Source organism: Pan paniscus, chromosome 10 (assembly GCF_029289425.2).
Source record: "Pan paniscus chromosome 10, NHGRI_mPanPan1-v2.0_pri, whole genome shotgun sequence".
Taxonomy (NCBI): Eukaryota; Metazoa; Chordata; class Mammalia; order Primates; family Hominidae; genus Pan; species Pan paniscus.
The window spans coordinates 65555478-65567591 of record NC_073259.2 but is presented as its reverse complement, the minus strand read 5'-3'; the positions used below and the strand labels follow the sequence as shown (position 1 = coordinate 65567591).

Genomic DNA, 12114 nt, shown 5'->3' with positions numbered 1-12114 from the left:
CCCGCCCGTCCAGCCGCCCCGTCCGGGAGGGAGGTGGGGGGGTCAGCCCCCCACCCGGCCAGCCACCCTGTCCGGGAGGTGAGGGGTGCCTCTGCCCGGCCGCCCCTACCGGGAAGTGAGGAGCCCCTCTGCCCGGCCAGCCGCCCCGTCCGGGAGGGAGGTGGGGGGGTCAGCCCCCCGCCGGGCCAGCCGCCCCGTCGGGGAAGTGAGGGGCGCCTCTGCCCGGCCGCCCCTACTGGGAAGTGAGGAGCCCCTCTGCCCTGCCAGCCGCCCTGTCCGGGAGGGAGGTGGGGGGTCAGCCCCCCGCCCGGCCAGTCGCCCCATCCGGGAGGGAGGTGGGGGGGTCAGCCCCCGGCCCGGCCAGCCGCCCCGTCCGGGAGGTGAGGGGCGCTTCTGCCCGGCCGCCCCTACTGGGAAGTGAGGAGCTCCTCTGCCCGGCCACCACCCCATCTGGGAGGTGTACTCAACAGCTCATTGAGAACGGGCCATGAAGACAATGGCGGTTTTGTGGAATAGAAAGGGGGGAAAGGTGGGGAAAAGATTGAGAAATCGGATGGTTGCCGTGTCTGTGTAGAAAGAGGTAGACATGGGAGACTTTTCATTTTGTTCTGTACTAAGAAAAATTCTTCTGCCTTGGGATCCTGTTGATCTGTGACCTTACCCCCAACCCTGTGCTCTTTGAAACATGTGCTGTATCCACTCAGGGTTGAATGGATTAAGGGCGGTACAAGATGTGCTTTGTTAAACAGATGCTTGAAGGCAGCATGTTCGTTAAGAGTCATCACCACTCCCTAATCTCAAGTACCCAGGGACACAAACACTGCGGAAGGCCGCAGGGTCCTCTGCCTAGGAAAACCAGAGAACTTTGTTCACTTGTTTATCTGCTGACCTTCCCTCCACTATCGTCCTGTGACCCTGCCAAATCCCCCTCTGCAAGAAACACCCAAGAATGATCAATAAAAAAGAAAAAAAATAAAAATAAAATAGAAAATCTTTGAATCCACCTAGGACCTGGAAGCACAGTTCCCTGCCCCCTTTGAGCTGTCCTGCCTTTCTAGACCTAACCAACGTGTACCTCAAATGTATCGATTAATGTCGTATGTCTCCCTAAAACATGTAGATTCAAACTGTGGCCTAACCACCTTGAGCGCATGTTCTCAGGATCTCCTGGGGCTGTGTCTTCATGGGCCATGGTCATGCATATTTGGCTCAGAATAACTCTCTCCAAATATTTTACAGAGTTTGACTCTTTTCATAGACAGTAGCTTTCAGAAAACTACAATTACTCAACCTGACTTTAAAATATTAACATATTAAGAATTTGGTTTGTGTGTAAAACATTCGTTCCTTTCCTTGTAAGGTAGTTACAGAGAAGGACAAAGGCCTTGGAGCCTCATGGTGAGTGTTTGGATCTTGGTTCTACCACTTCTCAGATGATCAACCTTGGATGAGTTATTTGAATTCCCTGTGCTTCCCTTCCTTTGTCTATAGATTGGAATAATCACAATATCATACCTTATAAGCTTGTTGTGGAAATTGAACAAGTAATATATTTAAAGTGATTAGAACAGTTACTGACACAGTAAACACTGGGTAAGCCTCTACAGAGACTAAATATTACACCCCTAACCACCAAACACACCCTACAAAATTCTAGTCATAAAGAGCATTAGTATGAACAATGGATTACTCATGTCAGCCAAGCACTCTCCAAAATGATTTTCCTGAAATCAATATAGAAACAACTAAAAAGAAATGAGATGTCGTAAGTTCTATATAATGATGCTATAGAATAAAGGAGGAAAGGAATTGAAAAAGAAAAGTAAGAACATCTTTATCAGGTGCAAGTAACAGAATACCTAAACAGACTTTTAAAAAATCAAACATTTATAATCTCATTTGGCACAAATCCTGAGAATAGAGGACTGGCATTGGTTCAGCAGCTCATGCATGCCATCAAAGAGTTTCCTAAATTCTTTCCACCCTACTTCCTTGATGTGTCAGTATTATTTGCAATTTTGGCTCCTGAAGTAGCAAAGATTATTCCTTCCCAGCAATATCTCAATCTGAATGAAAAGAGTGAGCAGGAAAAAATTTTCTTCTCCTACATCTCTCTATTCTTTTCTTTTCTTTTCTCTTCTCTCCTTTCTCCTTCTCCTCCTCCTCCACCTTCTCTCTTTCCCTTTTCCTGCCCCCCACCTCTTTTACAAACTATTGCAGATGCTATATTAGGAAATTTTCCTGTATAGCTCCTTATCCACGCCTAGTTTATATCTCTCATTGCTAGGCCAAAGTAGTGAATGCTGTGGTGTACCCTCTAGATAATCCCCTTCATGGCAGAGGCACTTATGACCCTAGCTGCTAGGAATGTTGGTGGCTGTTGGCTGTCAGATGAATTCACCTCTGAGAACCTCCCTCAGCATCAGAGAAACATTTCACCCAGGTTCCTCTTCCTTTCTAGGGGCAGCTCAGTGCACAATAATGGGTACTATGTGTGTATAAATGCACAGCTCTGTTGCCTTAAATTAGGACAACTCTGAACAATCACCCCAACCCCACAGCTCCCCACGAGATATACTGATAACTTTATTGTGACTGCCTTGTATTACAGCTCCTTTTTCTGTACAATCCTGCTTCCTTCATCCTCTACAGGTGTTGATCTTTAGAATTCTCTCCAATAAACCCTCTCCCCACAAATCTTCATCTCAGAGTCTGTTTTGTGGAACCTGATCTGTGGATTCCAATCACTGTAAGAGGGGACTGTGATAATATGATTGACTTAAAAAACAAAATCATGATTCATCTGAGAGCACTTGAGGCCTGAGCAAAATACACATTCTCTAAACTTACAAAGAAGAGGAAAATCTCATGTGTGAGCAACCACAAACAGAGAAAAGTGGATTGTTCAAGACACTTTGACTATTGCATTGTGTTGGAAGGATGGGAAGGAGAGAACAGAAAGTTGTGAGCAAGATAAAAGTACTAAAATGTCATTGTTTGGTACAGTAAAAAGAAAATGAGAGTTCCCAAAGATCAGTGAACAGCAAGAACAATTATGATATTAACATGGGCAGAGTTTCCTAAAAGAAGAATCCAGAGATGGCCTAAGCAGTGCTTCTCAAACTTTAATTTGTACATACCCAATCTGAGGATGATCTTGTTAACATGTGGATTCTGGTTCAGCATATGTGGGTAGGACCTGACATTCTGCATTCATTTCCAACAGCCTCCCAGCAATGCAAATACTGCTACTCTTCTGACCACACTTAGAGTAGCAAGGCTCTGGAGCCTTTGAACCCCAGTTCACCATTACATATGGCTGGGGAAGCTTGGAATAACCTTGATGTCCAAGCTATGCCCTTAGATCAAGGGATTTAAATTGTGGTCTTGGGGCTAGTAGTGCCAGTATCACTTGGGATCCTCTTAAAAATACAAGTTCTTCCATGGTGTATATGTGTCACATTTTCTTAAACCAGTCTATCATTTTTGGACACCGTGGAATACTATGCAGCCATAAAAAATGATGAGTTCATGTCCTTTGTAGGGACATGGATGAAGATGGAAACCATCATTCTCAGCAAGCTATCACAAGGACAAAAAAACAAACACCGCATGTTCTCACTCATAGGTGGGAATTGAACAATGAGAACACATGGTCACAGGAAGGGGAACATCACACACCGGGGCCTGTTGTGGGGTTGGGGGAGGGGGGAGGGATAGCATTAGGAGATATACCTAATGTAAAGATGAGTTAATGGGTGCAGCACACCAACATGGCACACATATACATATGTAACAAACCTGCATGTTGGGCACATGTACCCTAGAACTTAAAGTATAATATATATATACAAGTTCTTGTGCTTCAGCCAGACCTATTGAGTCAGAATTCCAGGAATGAGCCTCAGCAATCTCACCATCTGGGTGATTCTGACACACACTAGAGTTTGAGAACCACTGCCTTGCTTCGGCAATCCTATTAAGTTGGTCGAAGTGAGACGTCACATTAAAAACAAACAAACAAACAAAAAAACCTAGGCTCCTAGCATGTTCAAGGAAACTCCACCCAAGAAAAATGTGACCTTCTAGTACACTTGTGCTAGAGGTTTAAGAGAACAAATCCAGCTTATTTTGGCATATGATGTCCCCTATGGGATGAAAGAAATGGGTAACTTTTTTTCTGCCTAAGTAAGTAAATGATCAATTTACAGTCCTCAATTTCCTTGACACACTTGCAGCACTGGACACTGTTGACTACTCCTTTTTCCCTGACAGTTTTTGACCTGGCTTCCAGGAGACCACACTGTTTTGGTCTTCCTCTGACTTCACTGGTTTCTCTCTTACCCAGTCTCCTTGGCTGATTTCTTCTCAATCTGCTTCCTCCCAACCTCCACATATTCAAGAGCTTCACAGAAAAGGCCCCAATTCTCTTCCCTATTCAGACTCACTGCCTGAGTAATCTCTTCCCATCCCACAGTCTATGTGCTCACAATTCCACAATTTATATATTTTTTTTAGCTCAGAGCTCTCTCCCTCTCTCAAACTCCTATACTGATTGTCCAGCCTCCTGATGTCTCCACTTGAGTATACAAAATCAAAAGCTCAAAGATGAATTATTAATCTTCTACCCCAAACCTATGTCAGCCATGGCATAGCTCAGGTAATGGCAATTCTTTCCATAGAATTAGCTCAGGCCAACAGCATGGGAATAATCTCTGATCACTTTTTTTTTCTCATTCCTTGTATCCAGTCCATCAGGAAATCATACTGGTTTTACTTTCAAAATATACCTAGAATCTATTGCTTCTTACCAGCTTCTCCCCTGCCACAACCCTGGTCCAAGCCACAATCACCTTTTGCCTGGATTATTTTCACAACCTCCACGAGGTCTCCTCACTTCTACTCCTGCACTCCTACAGCCTATACTCAACACAGCAGCTAGCTGATTATTTTAAAACATAATCAGATCAGGGCACTGCTCTATCCAAAACCCTGCAATCATTCCCAGTTTTGCTCAGAGTGAAATCTAAAGCCCTAACAATGACCCTTGATCCCCTTCCTGGTTTGGTGCCCCAACATGTTTCTTATCTCTCTACCTACTACTGTATGCACCTCTTTGCTCCGTCTGCTCTAGTGCCATGCTAACTTAATTGTTGTTTCTTGAACACACAAGACACACTTTAACTTTATGGGCCTTGTTTTTTTCTAGCTGATCTCACTGCCAGGCCTAGATTTTCCTTAGATGTCTATGTGGCCAACTCCATAACCTCCTTCAAGACTTTGCCCAAATGTCGTTGCCTAAATGATATCAATCCTAAGCCTTGTGTTTAGCCTTCCAGTCTTCTTACCTCCCAGAGTGTTCTATATCCTCCTGCCCTTCTCTTCATTTTATATTTTCCATAGCACTTATAGCCTCTTAATTTCCTAGACTTTGCTTATCCATTATGTTCATTATTATGTTTGCGCATTTCGTTTGATTGTATTATACGTATTGTTTGTCTCCCCCATTAGAATGCAAGCACCACAAGGGCAGCTGTTTTTACTATTTTCATTCATTGATATTTCCCAAACACCAGGAAGAGTATTTGGCAACTATCAGCATTCAAGACTGGAGGTCTGAACTAAAGCAGCATGGCAGTGCTGGATAAAATCAGGTAGATCTATGAGTCATTCAGGAGGTAGATCAACAATTGTCAATTATCAACACTGAGAGAAAATGAGATGAGAGAGAGAAGGAGGTAAATTTGACCCTTAGGTGATGGGTGATGATATTGTCACACACTGAAGCGGGGATCTAAGTTGGAGAAACTGGTTTGGAGTAGACTATGGATCCTATTGAAGTGCCTGTGGGACATTCAGTTAAAGAAGCACCTTAGGCAGTGGGATATGTGGAACTGAAGTGTGAATATAGAGGCATATATTTGGGATACACAAAAATACAGACAGTAACTGAAATGCAGGATATTTAATGTGTATAGTGAGAAGAGAAGAGGGTTTGCAATAGAATCATAAAAAAATTATTTAATAGTAAGAGAAAGTGAGGTCAAAATGAAGATCATTAAATATCCAGAAAGTGAGAAGGAAAATGTGATTATTATGGGAATATAATCCATATCTCTAGGATATGGATATAATCCATCTTTAGGATATGGATTATATGTGATGGTGGAAGGAAAAGAAAACAATAAACAGAAAGAGGCTGAGGATAAAGAAGAGAAATACAATAAAATTGATGGAATGAGAAGGTGGCGAAACAGGATGAGATTTCTAGAACATAGCAAAGGAGATGTTAGTGTTAAGGGTTTCAGCTACTCATTAAATATATATATCTACATTTATATATACACACATACATATATACACATATATGTGTATATATATGGGCATATGCATGTATACGTATGCACATACACACATACATATGTGTATACACAGGTGCACCTATCTGTACACATACATATATTCACATGTACATGTGTATACATGTGTATGTGCATGTATACATACATATACACATATATACACCCACGTATATATGTATATACATACACATATTGTATGTATATATGTATACATGTATGTATGTATATACATATATATACACACAAAGTTTATTTCAAATTGCAAAAAAGTATGTGATTACTGTATAAGAAAATGATAGAGACAGTTAATTATTATTCCCATTGTTCAAAGTACTTTTGCATGGAGCAGGAAGGGTGGACATAAAAGTGCCATGTGATGCTTCAATAGCACAAACCTTCTCCAAATCAGAGCTATACAGCCTCCATGAAATATTCCGTGGTAGTCTAAACTACCTCTTCTTAAACACACACACTCACACATACACAATCACATGAATATAATCACATCAAAGCTTGGCACTTTCCATTCAACACTCCTGAATTAAAATGTTCATTATTTACTATAAAAATCTGGACAAGGAAAATGACTTCAGTACTCTGTTCAAAAAGAAACTGGGGAAAGGTTTTATTGAAAAGGGCAAGGGCTGGGCGTGGTGGCTCACGCCTGTAATCCCAGCACTTTGGGAGGCTGAGGCGGGTGGATCGCAAGGTCAGGAGATCGAGACCATCCTGGCTAATGCGGTGAAACCCCATATCTACTAAAAAAATATAAAAAATTAGCCGGGCATGGTGGCGGGCACCTGTAGTCCCAGCTACTCGGGAGGCTGAGGGCAGGAGAATGGCATGAACCCGGGAGGCAGAGCTTGCAGTGAGCCGAGATCGCGCCACTGCACTCCAGCCTGGGCGACAGAGCGAGACTCTGTCTCAAAAAAAAAAAAGAAAAGGGCAAGTAAGAGAGCTGTATTGTTCATCTACCCACATCTATTCTTTAGATGGTATTTTTCTCTCAGTTCCTTAATACCTTACATACTCATTGTGACACTGAGAATTTTCCACCATAAACCTTAAATCCAAGACTTTTTCTTTGCCTTTAGTTATACCAAATAGCTGACTTCATTATGCCTTCCTTGCTTGCTTATAATTTGAGGAGCAATTTTATTATGTAATCAGGTTAACTACTAAATACATAAGTAAAATGGGGACTGAAAATTTATTATTTACTTAGAAAAAAAAGGTTTCCCATAAAGGGGTGTTATGTACCACAAAGTACACTCCCTTCATTTTCCTTGAACCTTTATCACAAATTGTACTAGAAGAGTCACTCACATTTTCCTTAAGTGGAGTCTCTGAAAATCCACAGGGCCTAGGGTACTTTAAGAATATATAAGTCAGTCTGAGTATGGTGGCTTATGCCTGTAATCCCAGCACTTTGGGAAGCCAAGGCAGGGGGGTTGTTTGACTCTAGGAGATAGAGCCAGCTGGGCAACACAGTGAGACCCCGTCTCTACAAAAAATACAAAAATCAGCTGAGTGTGGTGGTGCACACCTGTAGTCCCAGCTACTCAGGAGGCTGGGGTGGGAGGATTGCTTGAGCCTGGGAGGCAGAGGTTGCAGTGAGCCGTGAGTGTGCCACTGCATTCCAGCCTGGGCAAAAGTGCAAGACTCTCTCTTTCTTTCTTTCTCTTTCTTTCTTTCTTTCTTTCTTTCTTTCTTTCTTTCTTTCTTTCTTTCTTTCTTCCTCTCTCTCTCTCTCTATATATATATAGAGAGAGAGAGAGACTGTCAGTATATCTAGCTGGACTGTCAGTATATCTATATATTTTTCAATAAAACTTATTCTCTTATCCTATAACAACACGGCTTCCATCCCAGTTCTTGGGGATTGGGGGATAAGCCCAAATGACAGGAACAGCGTGTATTATCAGGGTTCTCCAGAAGGACAGAACTAATAGGATTGATATATATAAAAGGGGAGATTATTAAGGAGTATTGATTCACACAATCACAATGTGAAATGCCACAATAGGCCGTCTGCAAGCTGAGGAGCAAGGAAGCCAAGTCTGAGTCCTAAAACCTCAAAAGTAGGGAAGCCAGCAGTGCGGCCTTCAGTCTGCAGCCGAAAGCCCAAGAGCCCCTGGCAAACCACTGGTGTAAGTCCAAGAGTCCAAAAGCTGAAAAACCTGGAGTCTGATGTTTGAGGGCAGGAAGCATCCAGCACGAAAGATGAAGGCTGGAAGACTCAGCAAGCCAGCTCCTTCCACCGTCTTCTGCCTGCTTTTTCTAGCTGGCTGGTAGCTGGTTGGATGGTGCCCACCCACATTGTGGGTAGGTCTTCCTGAGGGTGGGTCTTCCTCTCCCTGTCCACTGACTCAAATGTTAATCTCTTCTGGCAACACCCAGAAATGCTCAGATACACCCAGAAACAATAATTAGCATCCTTCAATCCAATCAAGTTGACACTTAATATTAATCATCGCAGGGCAGAATTTCAGTCAGTGTGGAGCCCATAGAGTTTGCTGCAGGAGTGTCTGTAATGGAGCATGGCCAGGGTCCCCCACACTCCTAGGCTTTACTTGCTCCCATAGGAGACTTTAGCCTTAGGGAAAGTATTAGACCTGAACCCTGCGGGACAGTCTTGAAAATGAGATGAGGTCAGTCCAACCTGAGCATCCCTTTGTCTGCTGGCCTCTTCTGGGGCCCAGACTGGTTGCACTTGCTTGCAGTGCAGCCCCCAAGTACCTCCTGGGGGCCTTCATTATAGCTCCTGAGCTGGTGGACTTCACCTGACCAATACAGTGCTCCAACAGAGCAGCCCTCATGGACATGTACTAGCCTGCCCGTTCCCTCCCAAGTGCAGCCTCTCCCATACCATTTTGCTGATATACACTCACCCATGATCACCCCTGACTTTGCTTTGTTTGCATTCCTCCCCCACCAATGTGCATGTGCACACGCACCCTACCATGCCACTACCGCTGGCATGAGTGCACATCACGCCCCTCCTCCCTGCCACACTGCCACTGTCATTGAAGTGTTTGCAGGCAGAGGGCCCACCAGCCCAGCTCCTGCTAGTGCCTTGCTCCTGTGCCCGTGCCAACACTGTTGCTGACGTAAAACTAGCCATGGAGAACAGCAGACTCACCCCTGCCCTGAGTGGCCACTGCCATCCACACGAATGTGCAGAGGGCACACATGGTCCTGCACCCACCAGTCCCCTATCCCCATGCTAACATCACAATCGGCATGAAAGCATACAGTCACCAGCAGGGGCCCCCTGTCCCATAGAATTGTGCTGCCACTACTGCTGCTGGGAACACCTGCACAGAGGCTGGCACCTCAGCACCTGCTAGTACCTTGCTGAAGCTGACAAGCATGCACCCCACCTCACTGCTGCTGCTGCTGCTGGTGGCATGTGTGAGCTGCTGCTGCTGGTGGCATGTGTTAATGAGGAGGAATCCTGCTGCCACTGCACTGCAGAATGCTTTGGCTGGCACCACCCATCAGAATGCTGTGACCAGCAGTCTGGGAGCACCTTGGTCCCTCCAGCACATCAGGTTCCTAACCTTGAGGAGCCAGGGAACAAAGCCAGGACCTGAGACCTGTCCCTTTGCACTAGTGCATGCAGTTCAGGAGTCCTGAGCTGAGCCTTGGCCTTCTAATATCTTCCAGAAATGAAGCCAGTAAATCAAACCCACCTTATACCACAATCAAACCCCCAAAGTCATCAAATAGAATAAAAGGAACAAAATCCCATTCAAAGGACAACAACTTCAAAGACTGAAGGAATATCAGCCTATAAAAATGAGAAAGAACCAGCATGAGAACTATGACAACTCAAAAAGCCAGAATGTCTTCTTTCCTCCAAATGACTGCATTCGCTTTCCAGCAAGAGTTCTTAATCAGGCTGATATGGCTGAAATGACAGAAATAGAATTCAGAAATATGGATAGGAATGAAGATCACTGAGATTCAGGAGAACGTTGAAACTGAACCTAAGGAAGCTAAGAATCACAATAAAATGATACAGGAACTGACAGACAATATAGCCAGTATAGAAAAAAATGGAACAAACCGAATAGACCTGAAAATGCTTTAAAAGAATCTCATAATGTAATTGCAAGTATTAACAACAGAATAGACCAAGCTGAGGAAAGAACTCAGAGCTTGGAGACTGGCTTTCTGAATAAGACAGTCAAGAAGAATAAGGAAAAGAGAATGAAAAGAAATGAACAAAACCCCTGAGAAATATGGGATTATGTAAAGAGACCAAATCTATGACTTGTTTGCATTAATGAAAAGGATTAGGAGAATGGAAGCAACTTAGAAAACATATTTCAGGATATCATTCATGAGAACTTCCACAAGCTAGCTAGAGAGGCCAACTTTCAAAATCAGGAAATGCACAGACCCCTGAAAAATACTTCACAAGAAGATCATCCCTAAGACACATGGTCGTCGACTCTCCAAGGTCAAAATAATCTGTACAATGCGTCCTTCACTTTCTTCCTTTCCTCCCCACCCCTCACTGTTCAACAGATAACCTGAGTGCATTCAGTTTGTAAAGCACAGTGCTGGGGTCGTGAAAGCCAGAGACGAATCAGACAACACACAACCACTCTCAAAGAGATTCAGGGATCCCGGGAGGGAAGAAAGGAACATCAGTAAGCACAACGCCCCGCAAGCCTGGGTTTCACATCTGTTTAGCAGCAGCATGACCTTAAGGAGGTCACTAACAGGTCAACGCCTCAGCTTCTTCCACTGAAAAACAGGAATGGTCACTTCTGCGTCACTGAATTACCTCGAAGGTGAAAAGGAGCTGGTGATGTCTGGTGCTCCTGTCCTGGCTGACACAGCTAGGTCCTCAGCATTTGCTATTATTGCCTGCAAGACGGGGAGCAGTGAGGGGCTTCAGGCACTCAGGAAACCCAGAACTCCCACAAGTGGGCAGGGCAAAGTAGGCGAAATTTCAGGGAGGAGGCGGTCTAGAGCAGATCACGGAGAGGGAAGCTCCAGGCTTAGGAGACAGACACTCTGCAAGAGAACGCCATGGAGGACGAAACAGCAGAGCAACAGCAAGCAGCGCCTCTGGTTGGAGCTGTGCCTTTCAAGGAGCCGCTGTAGGAACCACGCTCCTCTTGGGGTGGCAGAGGGATGGCCAGGACCATGCTTGGGCTCCCTGTTCCACCGCCTCCAAAGACGACATCCCCATTCCCCATGAGAATGTTTCCTATGAAGCCAGGCTGGCCCTTGACCTCTGCAGGGCTGCCACTGGCCCTGGCCCATCATCATGCCAGTCCCTAGAGGCTGATGGTGAGAAGGGAGCAGAAAGCGCCCACTCCTGACCCAGATTCGCTGCTTCTCCTCCCCTGCCTCTGTCATGACCCCAGGGAAGCAGACCCTGAACCGGGGCTCTCACCTTCACCTTTACCTTCTCCATTCTGGGATAAAAGACCACACATTGGATGTAGTGTATACCGCTCCCCAAAACCATTGAAATAAAAAATAAAGAATGATCTGCTCATTATGCAGGCCACTTGGGGGCCACCAGATGCCAATGAGTAGAAGGAGAGAGAAGGACAGATGGAGGAAGTAAGGACAAGGGGAAAGGGGAAGGGAGAAAGGGAGAAGAAAGGAAGGGGAGTGGGGAAAGAAGGAGAAAGAGAGGGAGGAAAGGACCAAGAGCCTTGCAGAGAAAATTCCCCCTTTTTCTGAGGAAAGGTGCTGGGCAGTGGTGCAGCTTCTTGGGTGAAGA

General features: G+C 44.7%; 1 protein-coding gene across 1 annotated transcript in view; it reads right to left on the bottom strand.

Annotated features, from left to right (window-relative positions):
* Nucleotides 1-9587, bottom strand: part of LOC117975311 (ovostatin homolog 2-like) — a 110086-nt gene extending 100499 nt beyond the window's left edge. The window contains 1 exon segment of the mRNA XM_055096493.1: nt 9505-9587. Coding sequence (XP_054952468.1) covers nt 9505-9587 — 83 coding nt within the window.
* Nucleotides 9588-12114: the final 2527 nt, after the last annotated feature.